General features: G+C 47.4%; 1 protein-coding gene across 7 annotated transcripts in view; it reads right to left on the reverse strand.

The window, feature by feature from the left end:
* Nucleotides 1-21,723, reverse strand: part of Ttc7b (tetratricopeptide repeat domain 7B) — a 251,424-nt gene that overhangs the window by 38,372 nt on the left and 191,329 nt on the right. For 2 of the 7 annotated variants that reach the window (XM_023719654.1, XM_023719659.1), the window contains 4 exons: nucleotides 19,857-19,954; nucleotides 15,334-15,504; nucleotides 12,949-12,999; nucleotides 3,741-3,881 (listed from right to left, as the gene is read on the reverse strand). In XM_023719654.1, coding sequence (XP_023575422.1) covers nucleotides 3,741-3,881; nucleotides 12,949-12,999; nucleotides 15,334-15,504; nucleotides 19,857-19,954 — 461 coding nt within the window. The remainder of the gene's footprint in view (nucleotides 1-3,740; nucleotides 3,882-12,948; nucleotides 13,000-15,333; nucleotides 15,505-19,856; nucleotides 19,955-21,723) is intronic. The other 5 variants (XM_023719660.1, XM_023719658.1, XM_023719656.1 and 2 more) reach the window with 4 other exon arrangements.

Below are 21,723 nucleotides of genomic sequence, written 5' to 3' on the forward strand. Positions count from 1 at the left end.
AAAAAAAAAAAAAAAAAAAGATACAGAACTAGCTTACCTGGCAAGTGCAAGGTTCCAAGTTCAATCCCCAGTATAAAAACAAACAAAACAAAAAACCCCCAGAACATAGGAAACTTATAACCCCCATACATTAGGAAACTTATTAAAAATTATCTATGATGGTAAAGTACTAAAAATTAAACATTAATCAACAGAACTGGTTGAATTATGAATCTTCCACACTTGACACCAGGTATGACGGCAGCAGGAACAATCTCCAGAAGGGGCACAGTCTACCACCTGCCTGTGACAGGTGACTGAGGCCCAGGGACAGGAGGAGCTTTTTCTTTTTAGCTTTTTAGCTCTTTCCTGCTTTTTTTCAGCTGTGTGCCACATGGGTGTGTTATCTGAAAACAATTTCAATGAAATTCAGACCCAGGTCCAAACAAACAAGGACGAAACATGCTCAGCTTGGCAGGTTTGGCCACCAGGTGTCCTGGTAAAGTCTGAGGCTCTGAGGCAAGAGGCGTCCCAAACAGGACACTCTAGGGTCAAGCATCTCTGGCTTCATGGGTCTGTGTCCCAGACTGAGAGCCCCCCACAGGCTCAGCCATCCTTCCCTTTACCTCCCTGCTATAAAATGTATGCTTCTTTCTTTCTTTCTCTTTTTTTTTTTTTTTGTGGAACTGGGGATTGAACTCAGGCCATTGCACTTGCCAGGGAAGTGCTTATTCTACTGAGCTATCTCCCTGGGGTCCCCATCAAATGGATGTGTGAGTACCTCTGATACAGTGGGTGGGAAGGTAAGGTCATCGCAGAGTGATCTTTCTTGCAAGACTCAAATCCAGGGCCACTTCTACGTGGGCTACCATTACAAGCTCCTGCTGCACTTAGTTCCCTGGAAAAATCTCCAAGAGGATAGCCTCACAAATGTCAAACATCATGGCCCTGGGTGTCAGGCCTTGATCTGATCTTTCTGAAGCCTGCAGAATGTACAGCACTGGGCAGTAAGGCTGGAGCTGCTGGCAGACACAGGAAGTAGGCGTTACCTGATTTCCATGAACTGTCACAAAATGAAGTCACCTTTGTTCTACCTTTCACATCAGTAGAGCTCAAACCACATGTAGCGCCTCCTGACAATTCAGTGGGAACTGTTTCTTTTTTTTTTTTCTTCTTGAATTTACCCCTTTGAAGACTATGTGGATATATGACTCCAAATTTTGGCTCATGTATGGCCTTGAAAGAGCCGACACAGCCCAAGTTCCATGGCTCCGTTCATTCAGACGTCATGCGGTGCTCATGACACCCGTATATAAGCACACCTGCCCAGAGTCTAGAAGGCAGCTGCGGCACGTGCTTCTCGTGGCTCAGTTCCACCAACCCACAGAACGTCAGAGCTGCACACGCTGATTAGGAGCGAGACCTCTATTCTGTCCGCTAGGCCACAGCAACGAGAAATGAAGCTTATGTGATTACATGAAATTTTAAGGATAGCTCCAAACTGAGCCTGAGCCACCAAACTCTAAAGGTTCTAACAAGCAACTACAAAATTTCCTCCTCGAGTCACGGCAGGTTACACACAGAAGGGCACAGTCCCTAGAGAGCGGAGTGCGGTGGGGTGGGGGTGGGGCAGCAGCCGGCAGGCAAAGCTCCGTGGGCTTCAGCTCATTGAGTTTTCCAAGAAAGGAGCATGAGAAGCCCCCCTGTGGGGAGGCTAGAAGCCAGTCCACCTGGGAGGATCACTGCCAGCCCTCCAGGCTTTAGCCTCTGCTCTTTAAAGACTCGAATTCACACCTGAAGGGCAACTCTGTGCCTGCCCCAGCCCTCCTTCCCTTCCAGGTACCCACTCCTTTCCTTGTGACTCTACGGTCACTGCTCAGAGGCGGCCATCCTGCAGTGCCCTGGCTCTCTGAGACAGTCTGTCTGTGACCCCTGGGGGCAAGGGCCCAGTGCCACGGGCTGTGTGCAGTGGGGAGGAGGAGCTGCACATGCATGAATCAGCCCTCCGCTGCACTTCTGCTCTCAAGAATATAATTGCTTAATTGATGGTGGTTGCTACAGCTCAATTAAAGACATCAACACAGAACATGCTGCCTGGGTGGGGCCTTCTGTCAGCCACACCAGGTAAATCCAACCATGCTTCATGATGCACATGAAGTTAAGTGTCCCTCATGGGGACTCACAGGCTGAATATCATACAGTTGACTTTGGCAAGACAGAAAAACAGAAAGACAGCAGTGGGTGATGCTCACACCCTCCTCCACCATGTTTGGGCTTTGGCACGCACCCTCTGGGCATGAACCTCCAAAGGCTCAGGCAGGGTCATGCAAACAGAACATGTGAGGGGCAGCAGTTACTTTTCGGTGGTACAGGGCTACAGAATAAATCCTGAAAGTACTTGGCTGACCTTATCAGATACAAAAGTTACATTTCTGGGTATATAGGTCTTGCTATATCTTGGTCTTAACCATCCAGTAGAAAAGTATAAAAATGAGGTATATAAAGTAAATCCATATTAATACGATGAGCTGTAAAAGGCTCAAATCAATAACTTCTGAGGATAACCCACTAATGTTATAGACTGCTAGACAGTATTAGATTGTTTAGTTGAATTCAAACACTTATAGTATTTAGATGCCAATAGAATATTCACCTCTGACAGGACAAAATAAATAAATAAATAAATAAATAAAAATTTTTAAAAAAGATACAAGGGAAAGATCATTTTGTATTTATATATACAAAATAGGATAAGTTTACAGCTACTTTCACGTAACTCAATGCGAAGAAAGAGGTGTACTAACAGTGTTTGGACAGAATATCCTGTCTGCTTCTTATACTATGGATAACCACTAAGAAGATAACAATGTACAGTGTATTGACTATCAAAACTGTCCTATTAATCAGCTGTGAAATTGTCTCATTCATATTTATTTCTCAATAAAAAAGAGAGAGAGAAAAAAAGTTACTTTTCATATAGAAATAGAAATGTGCAGGAGAATCAGCAGCCATCGCCTGCCCGGGAGCTCTGCGCAGGGATTCTCGCTGCTGCAGCACGAGCATGCTGGGCCTACGCGGGGTTTCCGGCTGTGCAGAAGCACTGCTAAGCCGGTGGACTGCTGTGCAACCCGGGAAGGGGTGCGCATCCCTGCCTGCAGCCAGTGGCTTCTGCTGCTGCTGCTGTTCTATGAGTTACCACTGGACACGCTTCCCCTGTCCTGGCCTTGACAAAGACATCCATATTACCAACACCTCTCATTCCATCTCCTGGAGACTCTAAGACCTGCTGCTGAAATGCACCGTGCATAGGAACCCTAGGAGACAGCGCTGTTCTGACCCCATGGCACAGAAGACAAAACTAAGGCTGGGTGGTGAAGACAGAAATCAAGGTTGCCTCACTGCTATGAGGTACAGCAGGGGTTCCACTCCATGCCATGCACAAAGACGGTGTGCTCATCTACAGCACAGAGCTTGCACGGTAGATGGAAGACCCCTGGGACTCCTGAATGCAGGCCAGAAAATCTCGCCTGGGTGCCTTTTATGGGCTGAGTTTGGGGCGCATGTGGACACAGGAAGGGTGTACACCATAGATAGTGAACAAATCAAAGAAGTGGTAAGAGTTTGGTGTTTGATAGCAAAGGCTTTGGTTTCGCTTGATGAGGAGTCCTGGGTTCCAGGCAAGAGCCTCAGACCTGCAGCCCTGGGCACAGCATGGCTGATGGGTGAAAGGGTTCACAGGGTGCAGGAGGGCAGAGTGGTACCTGCGTGGAGCCAGATCTGTGCCAGCGTCATCCAGGGATGTAGTGGGCCCTGCTTGGGGGCACTGCTCTGCAGAGAAGAGGCCACTTCTGACAGTGCTTGCTCCACTCTTGAGGCTGCCACAGATGTGGCATGGACAGAGCCTGTGGGAGATTTTGAGAAGAAGGGGTCAGGAGTGAAAGGGCAGGCTACCAGCCACATGCTGACAAATGACTCCTCCCATACACAGACACAGTGTGCAACACACACACACACACACGCCCCTTCCCCAGGCTGTTTCTGAGTTTCTGCCTAAAGAAATGGTGACAGTCATGGCCTAGAACCCCAGTTTCATCCTTTTGCTTTCGCTGACTTATATTCGCCACATAGGAGACACCCTACTCTAAGGACTCCCTCCAGGAGCTCAACACAGCATGCGTGCTGCCGGCCAGGAGATTCAGCTACTACACAGCAGCTAATGAACGGCATAAACAGAGACCTACTCAGACATTACAAAGCATCACTTAACTCTACGGAGACGGCAGGGACAACCATACTCGCCTGCCGAGGCAGTGTGTGGAGCAGTCAGCTGGTCATTCTCAAGACGCAGCCAGCAACTTCCCATCTCGTCTGTGCAGCTGGCCTTTGACGGATGGGCAGCACCTTGGACTGGGAGCCATACTCTGTGACCTGGCCTACAAACTGTAGGAAAGTGTGCTTTTGCCCTGCATATAAGAGGGTGTCTGTTCTCAGGCTAGTACTAGGCTAGGGGAAGATGGTTTATAGTAAAATGCCTGGGGCTCAGGACAGGCACCTGCCTAACTATCTGTAAAGCCTGCAGCCCCAAAAGGGGAGGACCCCAGGGAAAGGGGCACTGGGTACATTCACAAGGCAACAGCACAGTTGTGGTGTATGAGGCAGAATGTGAAGGTGGCCTGGCAGAGGTCCTGATGAGCAGCGGCCACCTCCTTAGACCAGAGCTTGTTTCATTTCTTTTCTCTTTTTTTTCTTTCTTTTTCTTTTTCTTTTTCTTTTCTTTTCTTTTCTTTTCTTTTCTTTTCTTTTCTTTCTTCTTCTTCTTTTTTTTTTTTTTGTATTTTAGTACAGGGTTTACAGGGTCTCACTATATAGATCGAACTCACAGTGATCTGCCTGTGTTCAGCTTCCCAAGAGCTGGGATTACAGGCGCGTGGCACCATGCCTAGTCTCAGTCTCTCGATCACTGTCTCAGTAGGGTTGGCAGAGCAGGCTGGGGATCAAACCCCAAGCAGGCACTTTAATCTGCTGAGCTATTTGGCCGGCCCTCAAAGCTTGTTTCTTCCCTCTGTCCAACACTTGATTTGGGAGCGTAGTTTCAAAACTGAGAGCAAGATTCTCAATTATTTCTAATATAAAATTACAAATAATTTGAAATGATTTATATTCACCTGCAATCATCTTTCTTACTTTATGACTCACCAGGAAGTGACAAAGACATCCATATTACCAACACCTCTCATTCCATCTCCTGGAATATTGTTTGTAGTATCAACTCATCACGAAGCTTAAAGCTGAAGTATGTAAAGAAAAATACTAACTATGCTAATAAAGTGAGATTGTTACACTCTGGACAATACAAAATTGTGAGCATAAATATAATTTCAGCTGGACTTTAGAATGTACCATCATTTATTCCCTTCAAGAGGATATGCACCATAGCTGGCCTCCTGTGTAACACGCTGACTGTCCCAACATGATGGTAATGTGGACGCCTCTACCTGCCTCAGCTTCTTTGTGGGGAGCTGGTGGATGGAAACGAAAACCTACCAAAGGGAAGGCACTGTACCTTCTGTGGCCAGGCCATAGACAGGTGGGCCTGTGAGGACACCCAAGATGACAGTGGCCTTGGGAAAGGTCTTGTGAGTTCTTTAGGAGGAAAATGACTGTTGAAGAATACAGAAACCCAGGCCAGCACAAGGATGCTACTTTATAGCACTGGAACAGTCAGGAGCAAATGCAGACTACTGATTTACCTTTGGTTAGACAAAGTAGTCTAGCACCATTAAAACAAATCTGAAAGTCCAAGTGATTAAGCCGCTATAATTTTTTTTGGTCTTACTTTATTTCTTCTTACAGAAAATATTGGGGGGCCTGCCCCTCAGCTCAGTTCTTTAAGTGGCTGCTTCAACAAAGCAGTCAGGCTCAGGTTGCTGTGGTTCGATCCCCACAACTGAAGCTAGCCAAACCTGCCCTGAAGGCATTTGAAGCAAAGAAAAAAGAAAATATTTAACTTTGGTAATAAGGGTTTATAGTTTCCCTGAGATTTTTAGTCTCAATGATGAGTTGAACAAACGAATAATCTAGGTCACTGTTGCTATATTTTGCAGTTACTTTCTCACTGATGCTCAACTTTGATTTTACATCAAAATCACTTGGGGATATAAAAAAGTCATGATGTCACAGCTATAGCCCAGACCAGGAGAGTCACCACCCCTGGCAGCGAGGCCTGGCACTTAGCTGCTAATCACCTAGTGATTTTCAACGTGTAGCAAGAAGACGGAAAGCTACGGAGGAGGGGCAGGAAGAGATGCAACTAACATCAGGGGAAAGGAGCCTGGGCCAGCCGGCAGCCCGAGCTCTGCGACTTCCTCGGGGCTAACGGTCCCTCGGGGAACAGGGTTCCAAGGAGATCTTGTTCTCTGGAACAGTGGTTCTCAGAGTTCTAGGTCTCAGAATCTGTTGAACTCCAGAAAGTTATTAAAGATCCTGAAGAGATTTATGTGTTTCACCTACAGATAATTGTCACATGAGAAACTAAAACTGAGATATGTTTAAAATACTTATATATTGGTTCATTTAAAAATAATAACCTGATACTGCAGAAAGATCCCATACATTTTCCATCAGGTTCTCTGATAGGACTTGTAGCTTTTAGAGGGATTAATTTCAGTTTTTGGATTTACTATTTTGTTTAGTCCACAAATTAATTAGTCCAAACTACTGCCAAAGTTTCTTTTCTTTGTGATATTTATATATAACTAAATTATTTAATTCCTAGTGTAACAATACATTTCAGTGAGGATAAAGCTTGGCAAAAGATCACGAAGATGGTGACAACAACAGTAGAACGTATCATTTTTTGAAAACATACCGTTTCAAGCTCTAAAATTAGCTCATCAGATATATTATTTAATCTTTAAACAGTTCTTTGAGGTAGCGAACAATGCTATCTGCATTGCTCAGCAAACAAAATCAAGACTTAATGAGGTTATGTAACTACCCAGAGTCGACTACACAGCCAGTTGGTGGCAGAATCAGGGCTCGCACACTGGTGCAGCTCCACACCCAGTTTCCTGTGCCACCTACTGCAGGGCAGCTGCTCCGCGGCCTGCGCCGCTCCTTGCAGGGAGGTCTCAGGTCCTCCTCGGTCTTGCCACCTGGATTTACTGCTGTGCAGACCACAGGTTTCTGAGTTGACGCAACTGCCTCCCTTCTTAGACTGTGCAGTTCTAGAAGACAGGATGTCCTTCCCTTCAGGTATTTTCAGAGACTAACAATGCCAAGCCCATCCTAGGTATCAGGCTAACGCTTGTGGAATCAAAGAACGAGTGGTATCACCCGACAAGTCCCCACATGACCTTTGGAAGAGGGTGGCTTCTTTTGAGGACACGTGTATGCTATGTACTGCCTTTCTTCCCCAAATGGGTGAGAAGCCAGAACCTTCATTCTCTACAGGCTTCTCAGGGTGGCTGCCAGCACTTCTAACAGTCTGTTCTAAAGCTGGCAGTGGCACGCAGTTGGTGTCAAACAGTGGGCGTCACTTAGTGACTTTTACCCTCTTGAATGCAACTAGCCCATTGAAAGAGAAAAGGCTAACGGGTTTACCGTAATACTTTATTTCTTTACAGTCAAGTCCTTGTTACCCATATTCCCCAAGGGCAGAAAGCTGCCATGTTTTGAACTAGGGGTAGATATTATAGCACTTAGAGATTTATTAATAATAGCAGATGACTAACAATAGTAAAATTATAGATTAGCTAGCATCTACTACTCTTGGCAATAATACAAGAAATAAAATTCTTTCATTGGGTTGGAATTTGGGAGAATGATTTAAAACCAAAACAACCTGTATCTTACTATTTTATAGGACTGAAGAGGTATCAACATAGGTATTAGATTTTGACTTATCTTGGTAAATGACAGGAAACACTGCTTCTAATTCACAGATTTTTAAGGTACTCTTTTCTTTCTCCCCAAAGTAAATGTGCTCCTTCTTTGAGCATGACTTACAGCAGAAATGGACAAACTGAGGCTTCAAAGGAAATGCAGGAGAAGAAGGGAGCAGGCTCCAAACTGAAATCCAAGACTGGAGAAGTAAGTCTCTAAATCATCAGGTTCCACAGGTGAGCCAGGGCGAGCAGCCCGGCTGCCGTTCACCTCTAACTTATCGCACTAACTTGAGAAGTGCTTATCACCACTGCAACCCTGCGGCTGTGGGCTGTGGGGAGCTGCCAAGCTCAAAAAAGCCACTGTGATGTCACATGAACCAAGAGCCTGTACAGGCAGGTGAGTGCACATCTTCAAATGTGGCCCAGGTTCTGTAAGCTGCTGCCTGAACGGCCTAGGGCGCCCTCTGTAGTGGGGCTGCTCTCCCCCCAGACCTGAAAGAGGAAACGTTGTCTTGGGCATATGCAACAAAAGCAAAGGGCCACATGGAGGAATGGTTCCAATTCCTAACCCAAGTTCTCTTCTAGGTTTCTCCTGGACCACAACATGTGTGCACGTGTGTGTGTGTGTGTGTGCGTGCGTGCACGCACGTGTCTAGGCGTTAGGAACCACAGTGGAAGGACACTGTACTACAGGCCATTAGGACCAGGCACCAAGGTCGCTGACCTCAGAGCACTGAGCCCCTCCTCAACCCTTTCTGTGCCTTGCTATCACACACTGAAGCCTGCTGAGAAACCCTGCCACAAGTCGGGCTCTCACACATGCCAGTTCCAATTACGTTGCAGCTAAAGCTTCCCAAACTCCCTTTCCACCTGTGGAAACAGAAACCTGTGGTTGATTTCACAAGAACTTCAAGTGTGGCAGCTACATATGGCCCTACTTCATCATCAAGGTTCATCATTCAAAAACCCCAGGGCCAACTGCTTTCTTAAGCAAAAGTTGGGCGCCTTAGTTATGTCTGCATTTTCACACTGAAGGTCGCTGGGTGCATGGGCATGTTTCCACTGCAGCTACTCTTCGGACGGTCCGGTGACATTAGACAAGCGGCTATCATCTGAAGGCTCCTGCACCCTCCTTCTGCCCTCTGCCTTCACAGCATGGAGGAGATAAACTAGATCTCAGATGAAAGCTGCCCACCTAGTGACTCGGTGCACGTTCCCATGACAGCAACAATGGACAACAGTGTTCTGTTACGTGTGAAAGCAATAAGCTGGCGCATGGCTGATCAGGATTCTGGGCAGCTCTTTCCTTCATAGCCCTGGAGGATTAACTCAGCTGCCTCATGTGCATGCATGTGGGAGAACGGTGGAGCACATGGCTGTGCCCCGAGTCCCATCTCCGTCTGTCACCCACATCCGTTCTGCCAATACCTATCCTCCCTGCATTTTTCTGAAAAGCCTCAGAGCCACTCCAGCTCAGGCTTGCAGAAATCAGTCAGTGCTGAGGAATCTCTGTGCGCACCTCCCTCGGTCTCCAAATTATTCAGTGCTGTCTGCCAACAGGATTTATTCAGCTCCCTGTCCTAGAGACTGGGCCCCACGCGGTCCTAATGAGAAGGGAAAGTGGCCATTTCCCCCTGAAGACCCTGCGCATAAAACGGCAATGGAATGACTAAGCACCCGCCAGCCGGCCTGCTTGAGTGTGTTCATTCTAACAGGAAAAGAATGGCTGTCTCTCAAGACAGGCCTTGGAAACACAGCCGCCCAACACGGCTGGCTGCCGGCAGCCATGTCCTTGGGTCCCCACACCCGCCACTTGTGCCCCACGAGCCTGTGTTCTGCACTAAAGAGGGGAGGCAAGGACTGCTGGTTAAGCGTCTCTCAGACTTTGGAGTAAGAGGAAGAGGTAGAAGAGTTCGTTCTTAAATGAGGCACATTTCATCGATACCTTTTCTCTTTAAATGTTCCCAGTTTTGGTGCCCCTGTCCTCCTGGGAAGTACGATGGTTCTTGTTTTGTTGGAGGGCAGCCTGCTTTTCTAGGGAGGCTGGCTAGGGCCCCTTCCACTGTGCTGCTCTGTGAGTGACATCTCCCCCTCGGTGACATGTCTACCAGGCGACAGAGGGCCCAGCCTGCAGAGCTCCTGGGTAGCAGCTGCCTCCCCTGAGGCCCACTGTCAGCTCTGAGCACCTCTGACAATTCTGGCCACCCTTCTCTGACTGAAGAACAGATGAGAACAACAACCCAGGGCCCAAGACGAGGACACAATTTGCCAAGGACTTGAACAGAGTCAGTGAACAGTGTCCCTCTGACAGGAGGGCCTTTCCCTGAGAGGGAAAAGCTTCAGGGAAGGACCCACTGAAGCAGGGAAGGAAGGGCTGCATTGTCACCAGCGGAGAAGCAGGGCTGCAGGGCATGCTGCTGGTACCAGGTGGTCACTGGGGAGTGCGGAGGGAAGCCATTCGCAAGCATGCAGGGGGAGCCGGCCGCTGAGGGCAGCACCTACGCTGGCTCTGGGCTGGAGACAGTACCTTGTGCAGGAGGACAGTGGGCAGATGTGCTTTGCTGGCTCTGTCCTCCCTGCTGCATATATATATATATATATATTTTTTTTTTTTAATTTAATGTATTTAGTACAGGGTCTACAGGGTCTCACTACACAGGTCGGACTCATAGTGATCCTCCTGTTTTCAGCCTCCTAAATGCTGGGATTACAGGTGCGTGACACTACGCCCATTCTCACTTGCAGTTCTGGCGGTGGGGGTGGCATGGCACACCTGGGATCAAACCCCGGCTCCTGCGCTCTGCCTACGCAGGTGCTTCAGTGTGCTGAGCTATCTGGCCGGCCCGCCTGCTGCATATCCTTGAGGCCACGCACGGTGCAGGCCTAAGTGGCCCTGGCCTGGGAGGCTGCTGCTCTCCGAGCTCTAAGTACTCCTCACTAAGGCACCATGGGAGAAGCCTCGGCCCTCTGCTGCTGTACCCCTGGACACCTGCTTCTGCCTGAGAGCCATTTGTCGGTCTCCTGTAATTCCACTAAGCCTTGTTTAAAGAGATACCACAGATTTAATGAAGGAGAATGATACTATGCTCATTTTAATTTAATCTAAATATTAATAGAAGGTTATGTTTGAAAAGGTCATCTATGTTAGGGCCAGTTTTTTATTTAAATTACCACTCCTTAAAAATCGCAGGACTATTACTAGAACAATGCTTTCACATATAGAGATTTTTAAAGAAATTCACTAGGAAGAAGAGGTAAAATACACCCCGAGTGCTTGCTTCCTGACCACTATATACATTTTTTTTTTTTTTTTTGGTGACTGACTCAGTCATGTGATGTAGCATGTGGTGCTGAGGATTGAACTGTGGTCCCTGTATGCTTGCCTAAGCAGGCCCTTTAGACCACTGAGCTATCTCGCCAACCCGATATATATATTCTTGAAAGTTAGAAAATATAGTCAGTAACAAAATGCTAGCCATAAAGGAAAGGAAAAAGAATCACTTCTATCTTAAATTCATTTCTCTATCTGATTTCATCTGAGGTATGTTCCTTCATTAATCTGTTTATTCTTCTCTCCAAGTGACTTATTCCCAGAGAGACCAACAATCTCCTCAGAATAATGATATGAGAAACCAAGCCAACAACTCCAGTGGGCAATCTTGATTTTTGAGCACCTTCTTTGGAGAGGTGAATAAAACACCCCACGGGTTTTTCTCTAAGCTGCGAGGGCACTCAGGAATGAGGCCTTCCAGGGTCTGAAAGCCCAGAGGTCTGTGAAGTGAGAGGCAGTGCAAGACTTGATGGCCAGCCATATGTGGCCCAGTCTGTTCCACTCCTGTCACCTTTGAGTGACATTTCTTTGGGAGCCACAGATGCCTGGGCTATGTACAGAAAGGCATCGGGCTGAGCCTTAAAACAAGGATCAGTTACTGCCCAATCAGAAAGGTGTGTGTAAACACAGTGGTTGTGATGATATTTTTGTAGATGATGAAACTAAGAGCCAGAGAGATTCAAGGAATTACGGAGGGTTCCTCTGCAGAACTGGCTCTGCAACTCTAGCTTCCTGATCTTGAGGGAGTTAGAGCTGCTTCTACAGAAAATAATTAAATATATGCTCTTGCATAGAAACACCAAGCCTCACTTTAACCAATAAAGGCCGCTTACTGAGTTTAATGTAGCCTGGTTTTCTGAACATCAAGTATTTTTAATATCTCTCAGGAGCCCAATATTAAAGGAGCCCGATGATGAAATCCTTTTATGAGGAACTCCAATGTGATAATTATACCGAAACATGCCCTTTCTATTATGGACTGTTTTAAAACCAGAAATAAAACCACATCTAGGCTGAGCTGGACTTCAGAGAGAAAACACGCTCCTCTGGCAGGAAGTTATTTGCCATAAAGTAAAAGCTCCCGTCATTCAAAGGCACTGGATCACCAAGTCCATTAGCATTTCTGGTAGAGACTACTTCCCCAAAGTATTTGATGAATCTACTTTGGAATCAGAGGTCCAGGACGTATGTTTGGAAAAATGTGATCATTCACTAATGATTTGAAAGCACTGATCCTACTTCTGGGGAGGTGCTTGGTCTCCCAGAACTTTAGGTTAGTGAGGTATTAGGTTTTGTGATGTCTATCTTTTTAGGAAACTTAATGATTACAACTGCTTTTCTATGCAGCAATAATGGCTGGACTGGAAAGGATATTAAGATTCAATTGGTTCTCTCAATCTAGAATTTATGGGCAACCCAGCATGGCCAGCTGGGTGTCCACGCTTCCAGTTGGTGCCAAGGGCCCTCAGCGATCCACTGCCCACCCTGCTGTGGCCGCTTTTCCTGCCACACCTTGGCACTCCTGACCAATACTGCCTCCACAGTGTGTGAGCCCGGGCTGTGCTGAGTGCGTGCAGATCTCAGGAAAGTGGGCCTCAGGTGGCGGAGGGGGCAAGCAGGCAGCAGGGAGATGTCCACAGCACCCCAACGTCCCCAACACTCGACAACCACAATACACATTCCACAGTGGAAGGAGGTGTGGTTCTGGTGACCCTTGGAAGAGTTAACAGATTGATGGGTAAAGCTACTTACTAACTGAAAAAAGGGAAGGAAAACCATGAAAGTATGCTTCTGGAGAGTTGCCTTGGAACAACAGAGCAAACCAAAAATTAAAACCAAGAAACAAAATAGTTAAAAAATCAAAATTAAGGCTAAACAAGCAAAGAGAGTTCTGATAACCTTCCAACTGTAAGTCTGGCTGTCTGGAATCAGATTTCAATTCAAGAATGACACAGAGTTTTCCACTAAAAGTAATTTAAAAAAAAAAAATTCAAACAAGGCCAACTGGGTATTCATTCCTTTTCACATTCCCATGTTCACCCAGCACATGGAAACTGACCTCATGTAGTATGTTTCCAGAGCAGGAAATTCCAAGAGGAAGGAAAAGGAGCAGGCTTCAGGTCTTTCCACATATTAACCCTAATCCTGAGTCCAGCAATGTGCAGGGCTGGGCTAGCTTTCATTCCTAGGAAGGCAAAGGGCAGGAAGGAGAAATTCATCAAGCCCCAGGCCTTGGCTACCTGCTTGTCCAAGGAAACAGCTGGAACTCAAATTCATCCCCAAGTTCTCAGCTACACAGAGAGGAAAACACTGAACATTGCTTGGGGCAGCAGACAGGCAACGGGTGCTCATTATGCCGACAATTTACCAATGGATCTGGTATGAAGAAGCCCACTAGAACAACCAGGACTTCAAAAGCTTAAAGGGACACAGGGCTCCACAGGATGCCCACAAGATAAAATCTGGCAGGGCTCAGAGGTAGGTGGGACCGCTGTGCTAACAGAGTGGACAGGGCGCTGGACACAGCGCTATCCAGAGCAGTAATAATAAGATCCTGCAGCAAGATGCCAAACTCAACAAAAAAGTAAGAACTGTAAAACGCTCTTCTCAGAAAAAACAGATTTGGCACTTACCTTAGGCATTGTACTAAGGGAAAGTGTCTGTTTTTAAATGGATTAAAAGCAATGTAAGCCAGGTATGGTGGTGCAAGCCTGTAACACCAGGACTCTGCGAGGCTGAGAAAGGAGGACGGAAAGTTGAGCCCAGCCTGGGCCACTCAGACTTTGCAAGCCCCTGTCTCAAAATAAAAAAGGGGCTGGAGATGGGAGCTTGGCATGAAGGCCTTGGGTTTGATCCCCACTATCACAAAATAAATACATTAATTTTAAAAAAAACAAGCAGTTTACAAACATTTTTATCTTTTATCTCCTAAAAATAGGGTGGCCATTCAATGAAAGTTTGGGATGCTCAACAGGCAGAGGTCTAAGGCTGGAGTGCATTACAATGCTCCTTCTAAAGGCTCAGCTCACAATTGCCCTGGCTCTGGGTACCCTGAAGATGGGCACATTAGGGAGAGGGGTCCCCCGGGCAGCAGCACCTGTGTGAGCCTTTGTTCAGTGCATAACGGAGCATCTGGAACAGAGATGAGCCTGTCTAAAGCACAGATCCAGAGATTAAATGCGTTCTGGCAGGACCGGCAGCCCTAAGTGAACATTAAATAAATGAGCACAGGCAAAAAGAGGGTAGCCTCTCCTGGTGAGACCCACATTTAGGTCCCTTTTAAGGACTTTACCAACCAGCATTTCATTTTAATACTGGGCTCCTTGTTTATTTTTATATTTTAATTGACAGGTCATGGAACTCCCTAAAGCAGACTTTAAACATTTCTGCATTATTTAAAAGCAAGATTAGACTAAAATGCTTTCTAATTTCTCTACATGGTTTCATGATATAAACCCTATCTTTTCCTTCCTTGCAAATGGAAAACACTTCATAGCACTGTTACTCAAGAATGTGGCCCCAAACCATTGGCACTGAACCCCATGAGGGTAGATTGTAAATCTGGGCTGCACCCAGCCTGCAGGGGCATAAACTCTGGGGGTGACCCAGCGAGTTCTACAAGCTGCAGGTGACTTAATGCACAGTACAGCTTGAGAACCACGTGTTTAATAGGCATACGGCCGTTACCTTTAGAATATGAGCTTGATTGTTAGATATGACTGAAATTAATTTCTAAATTGAAACCCAGGAAAATTGAGGATTAAATCATTACTTACAAAATTTCAAAATTTGCCTTTTCTTTAACAGGCTTCATTTTATGCATTGATATCAACTCCAGGAAAGCACAGAAGGACTCAAGAATCAGAAGTCATATTCCAGGAAAGCTCCAGCGCTCCCTCCGCTCAGGGCGGATCTTTTCTACGTCTCAGAGAACGCTGGAACTTGGACACTAACGTCTGCAATCTCAGGTTTCTTTCTGCCCCTAACAGCTCTGGATTTTTAAATAAGCAAGATCTTCTATCCGACAAGTTTGACGGAGTTTCCTACCCAGCTTCTCAGTTAGGAAGATTATCAGAAAATAAAACACCAGGCAAATGAAGCAGATCTAACAAGAAAGGAAAAAAAAACCATGTTTACAGAGAGAGGGTTCCCAGCGGCGGCGGGGACCTGAGTCACGGAATGAATGACTTGCGGGGGGCCACACAAAGGTATCAGGTTTGGGATGAGAATGAAGATGAGGAGATACAAACAGGTGGAGAGGAGACTCGGTTCTTGAAAGAGAAGAGGAGGAGGTGGAGGAATCTGACACTAAAGGAGTGAAAGAGAAAAAGAAAGATAAAGGCAAAAAAACTTTTAGAAACACAAAGAAAAAATAAACTAGCTTTTAATATACTCACATAAGCTGCAAAGAAAATGAGGTCATGTAATAGACAATCATTCCTCTATGACAGCAGAATACAAGCGCTTCTCAAAGAAAACCAAATCTCTTTTTCTGCAGGTTTTTTAATTGTTCCACAACATCACAGAATAAAAACTCCCATCTACCTGGTCACAGTTTCAGCCATGTGATCTACAGAAAATAATACATGTTTAGCTGATAGAATCCAGAACGTGCTACAGGACACTGACTGCTTTTCAATCCCAAAAGGTTAGGACTTTTCACCGATTTGTTTTTTATGAGAAGCACTTATATAGTTGACCATAAAAATAGTTTTCCAAGGTGCAGTATGCTGAGGTGCAATGGTGTGTCATGGTCCCAGTGTTGTGACAACGGCGTGCTAGGCGTTCTGTGGTTTTCAGTGGGGAGCAGTGGGCAGGTACCCTGAACAGGAAGCTGCTCCTGCTGCCTTCATGTTTTGTTTTTTGGTATTTTTTTTTTTTTTTGTTTTTTGGCGGAACCAGGGATTGAACTCAGGCCCTTGCACTTGCCAGGGAAGCGCTTATTCCACTGAGCCATCTCCTGGCCCCTGCCTTCATGTTCTGCAGCTGGACGAAGATGCAGCAAAGCAGAGATCACAACAGCTGCAATTAGGGTCTTTCTCAAGCAGAAAGGGTTACATTTTTCAAGTTAAAAATATTTGTGTTGCTTTGGACGGGTATCTGGTAATATCTACCAATGGTTAAAGATAAAGCTCCTAACCCTACATCCTGTTTTGAAGGCAAAAGGAAGAAAAATATTTTTTTCATCCTCTATTTAAGGCTCTACCAACTTATTCCAAAGAAAAGACAATGACTCAGAGTTTCAAACTTAGGACATCAGTCTATTTGGTTCCTCAGTGTGCTGGCCAGGACCTACTGGATGACAGAGGTGGGGGCACAGGAAGCCAGAGGGGATATCAGTGGGAGATCATGTTTGCCCAGGGAGGATTTCGCAGTTTGACCTGTCTATTTAATAAAACATATTTTGGTAATTTAGTATGGTGGACCTAATTGATCCAAAGCTTATAGATGTCAGTTCCCCCTTGTGTTTATTATTCCCTAGGTCTTCACACGGAACTTTCAGAGGCAGAAAAACATATTTTAGCTATTCAGCTGCTTCTGAGATCAAGAACACTGAGCTGTACTATAATGGCCTGGGATAATAATGAAATTGTGGATATTTATTTATTTTGAAGTTATCTATAGATCCTGAAATGTTTATAGGCACCACATGATATATGAGATTTACCTTAAAATACTCTGCAAAAAAATTAAATGTGGAGCAGGGAAAAACAGACAAAAGAAAGAGTGCAAATTGTTGAAGCTCGTTGGTAAATAATGGGAATTCATTCATGAGACTTGCATCTCTCCTCTGGTACACTTGAAAAACTTTCCATCACAGAAATTTTAAAAAACAAAAATAAATACAGCTTTGGGGGAAAAAACCAAAACTGCTCCAAGAGGACCTGGGGCCTCACCCTGGAGTCTGTCCACACAGTTGGAGGTTCTGGGCCTTGTGCCCCAAAACTGGCAGGATTGTGACAGCCATTCAGCGTGGCTTTCGCCACACAGCTTTTTGGATGTTAGCTATGGCTTTGCTCATGTCAGATGCCTGTACGCTTCAGAGGCACAGTGGCTGGGCTGCACTCGCCAGGGCTAGGCTCGCCCAGGCTGTATTTGATCTGACCACTTCTCTTTACTTTGGAACCATCTGGAATCGGCTGTGTCCCCTTCCTCTTTCTCTCTAGTCCCCTGGCGCTGCAAAATGAGCAGTGCTGGAGTGCATGTTCAAAATGAGCGGGCCTCCTTCAGCACAGCACAGGCTGAAAGCTGCAGCAAGGGAATTCTGAAATCACGCTAGATAGCCAGGAATTCATGGCAAGATCTGGGGTCCTGGAACGGAAAAAATCTCAGTGGATGGGTGTGGAGGCGCCTTCAGGATGTGCTGGGAAGACCAGGACTTGACAACTGTCAGGGGCAGAGCAGATAGCTGACTGACTCTGTCAGGGGCTGGGAAGCAGCACCTGGGCCAATTAAAGGAACACTGGAAGGGTAAACAAAACCCAGTAACCATGGTTACCTTCTGGGGAAGGGAAGCTGGAGACAGGAATGGAAGCACAATCTCTTCATAGTCCACTCTGAGTTAGAGTTTTGAGTTTTTAATTATGATATGTGCTTCCTCTTGACATGAAATCAAGACAGGACGAATAAACAAGGTCTGTGGGTGGTTCCCAAGCTGGACTGTCTCCATGGGGGTGTGGATGAGGTGAGAGGGAGCTGCCCCTCCCATGACTTCACTACAAGCCAAACTAAATTAATCAAGAGGTGGCATCCTTTCCACATCTACAAGTGTGAGGCTTCCTCATCTTTCAGTCTTGTCATTGCAAAGGGTTTTATTCTCCCTGACAGCCTGTACCTGACAAGGGCTCCCACCTTGGCCTTCTGCTTTCCTGCCTCCCTGACTCTCAGTTAAAGTGACAGAGCGCAAACCACATGCGGCAGCACTGGAGGCAGGGCTGGAAGATGCGCCCTGGGAGGAATTCCTCTGAGCAGTATAACAGGACAGTCATGGTCTGAGCCTCGTGGGCGGGGTTTCCCCGATGGTTCAGGAAGGGCTCAGGAATCAGCAGCCTGGACTCAGAACATCCAGGAGCTTCTCAAGAGAGTGGCTACACAGATGCCATCGAGGTCAAGGAGGAGGAGGCACAGGGTAGGTCTGACTAGGGGGGTGCGGCGCCTGGCATGCACCCAATAGGGCACCTGAGAAGCCTCAACCTGGAAAGGGTGAATCCTGAGAACTCTGGGAAAAATGTCCTGAGGGACAACGGGGAGCATGAACAGGGACCTCATTTACTTTCTGTCACTGTTTCAATGTGACACAGCACTCAAGTCTGGGGACCTCTAGGGAAGTTAAGGTCCAAGCCAGCGAGAAGGCAAAGGGGTCGGAAATTAGGATGCCTATCCTCCAGGACTAAGGAGGGGCCCTGTCCACCCAGTCCTTTGCAGCCGCCGTGGCTGTTCTCCATCAGGCTCCATCACTGCAGGGACTATGGGGAATTTCCCAGCCTCTGTCTTCTTGCTGTGTCCTAGCTGGCCCCAAGTGGCTACTGCTGGTGGCCAGAGCATCACTTCCCTGCAGTGTGGAGCCAGGACAGCACCCACAAGGCTGAGCTTGGGTGTACTGTGCCAGCCAGGCTCTGCCTCCTCAGATGCCCACTCCATGGGCGCTTCCCAATGGCTAAGCTGGTCGATATTTTGAGCAGAAACTAGGCTGGGGTAAACGGTCCTACTCTACAGTTTGTGCTGCTTCTCATGCCCAACAATTTTTGACCAGGGAGCACCAGGGCCATGGATCAGACTTCTCCGGCTGATGCTCAGCTGGTGGAAGGGAGCCTAAGCAGAAATGCAGAACTCAGGCAGTTGTAAAGGCAGCTCCCAGAGGCCCTGGCCCTCCTGCCTACCTGGGGTCAGATGAATGCTGACTTTCTTTGGAAGGACTATGTTGCGAGCTGGGACGTGGCACAGGTCAGACAAGGGACCTTGAAGCTCCTTTCCTAAAGCAGGCCCATGAAAGGCCAGGTGCACCCAAACAGGGAACTAAGCCTTAGAGCCCCACCCCCCATACCCCACCCCGTGGGCAGGGGAGAAGCAAGGGGAGTGAGTACATTCTAAATGCTATTCTGGGGCTCAAAGCCAAGCGAACTGCATGACGTTTGTGAGTCTGTTGAGTGCTGTGAATTGTTGTTGAATAAGTCCGTCTTAGGGTTGGAATTGCTTGGGTGGAGCTGTGGAAACTAGGGGGCCAGGGCTGCTCAAAGGCAGTGAGTGCTGTGGGCCTCCAGGCAGAGACGGCAGAATCAGCTCAGCACACACCTGCTGCCCTCTGGTCTCTGCTGGGTGTATGCATGTTCATATGCGAAAGTGACTAGAGACCAGAATGAACGATTTCAGCAATGGTGGAAACCTAAAGCGTGACACAGAAAACAGGTGAACCTGACAGGGATGGAGACCAGCTAATTTTAGTTTCGAATTTTATGGTCCCACAGCTAGGGGAGTCATTTCAAAGGGCTGTGCTGGGCAAATGCTATTCCTTTCCATGCTGTGAACCAACACTTGGAAGAGACCGGAGCAACTGCACCTCAACGAAGCGTCTTAGTGGTCAGCATGCGACCCCCCCTCGCCCCAGCGCCCAGCCCCACACTCTGGGACACCACCTCATCCCCCCGGCCTTGGCTGCTCACCTGTCTCAGGGTCACTAAAGTCTGGCAAAGTGATTGTGTTCAGCTGCCGTCTGTCAGCGATGGTTCTGTCTAAGAGGCTGCTCCCGCGTCCAGAGTCACTGCAAAACACAGTGCCAACATCAGTCACCCGAAAGGCAGTGGGGTGCAGGGGGGGGAGGCCCCGCCAGGGCAGGCTGCTGAGGCCCCTCCACCAGCTCTCAGTGTTCCCGACATCCCTTGGCGCCTTTCCACACGTGCAGGGTATCGTGCTTCCTGCCCAGGCCTGGCTGGGATCCCTCAGAAGTCAGCAGCAGGGCCGGCCAAATAGCTCAGTGGATTAAATGGCCTGCAAGCAGGCACAGGGACCAGGGTTCGATCCCTAATCCCAGCTCTTGGGAGGCTGTAAACAGGTGGATCACCTCGAGTCTGATCTAGTAGTAAGACCCTGAACACCCTGTATATCCTTCCCTAAAAAAATAAAAATAAAAAATTTGGGCTGGGGAGGTGGTGCAGTGGAATAAATGCTTCCCTGGCAAGTGAAAGGGCCTGAGTTCAAACCCCAGTTCTGCCAAAAAAAAAAAAAAAATCAGCAGCAGACACAGCTGAGCCACCTCACCACCCCCGCCAGTCTTGGATCCTTAAAGGATACAAAAAAATGAAGACTTTAAACCAGGTTCTCCGTCCACCTGCCAGAGAAGCTGGCTGGCATTATGAGCTATGAAGTCACAGAACTCGCCAAGCTGATGCATCACCCACCAGGGATGGCTTCAATTTTAAAGCTTTTGATGGACTGCGGTACTGTGGACAGAGCCCAGGGCGTTCCCACCGAGCCACACGCTCCAGCCTTTATTTTTTACTTTGAGACACACAGGGTGTCACTAAGGTACTAAGTAGCCCAGGCTGGGTTAGAACTTACAGTCCTCCTCTGAGACATCTTTATGAAGCATACTCTACACAAGTGCTTTTGAAACTTTTACTTATTTATCTGGTATAGGGCCTTGCTATGCAGCTTGTAGACTTGTAGCGATCCTCCTGTCCAAGCCTCCCAGCCTGGGATTACAGGTGTGCACTACCATGCCTGGTTTCAGTGGCCAGCATGGTGCACCTGGGGCTCTGGCGCTGGCACAGCATGCGGTATGGGGGATCGAGCCTGGGTCCTTGCGCTTGCCAGGCAGGCACTTGCATCGCCAAGGATCTCCCCAGCCCTACACAAGTGCTTCTGAAACCTCACAGCATGGGAATATCATCAACATTTCCTGATGCTAACATCTTACTCCAGACCAAATCTGATCTCAGGGGCCAGGCCCTAGTTTTCAAAGCTGGCCAGAGGGTTTTAGGGAGCATCTGCCTGCTTGGAGCACCCTGGCCTTTACTTTTTAGAGCCATGGTCACAGGCTCATTTGTGTCCCCAGAAGAAGCCTTTGTGAAACATCACATGGGAGAAGTTTCTAGCTCATGAAGAGGAAAAGGTGACAGGGCGAGCTGATGGCAGCAGAGCTGGCCCTGTGGGCGCACCCGACACTCCTGAGCTGACAAAGGGGCCTGGAGCGGACCTGAAGGGACCTGGAGGGGACAGAGCAGAGTTTTGGTACCCACTTCCAGATCACACAGCCATCCGCTCTGCACTGCCACATTACTGAAGGCCCTCTCCAGCCCAGCCACAAAACAAGTCTGGCAGAATTCCCTCAGCAATGTCACAGGACACCATGGCAGGCCTACCTGCAATGGAAACATTTTTGAGACCTTAGCCCATACAGACATTTTCCTTTTAATTCTTATAAGTAAAAACTATTAGGGGGCTGGTGAGATGGCTCAGTGGTCTAAAGCACCTACTTGGAACAAGCTTGGCAAAGCACAGGGACCGCGGTTCAATCCCCCAGCACCACAT

Source organism: Octodon degus, unplaced genomic scaffold (assembly GCF_000260255.1).
Source record: "Octodon degus isolate 3935 unplaced genomic scaffold, OctDeg1.0 scaffold00070, whole genome shotgun sequence".
NCBI classification, from domain to species: Eukaryota; Metazoa; Chordata; class Mammalia; order Rodentia; family Octodontidae; genus Octodon; species Octodon degus.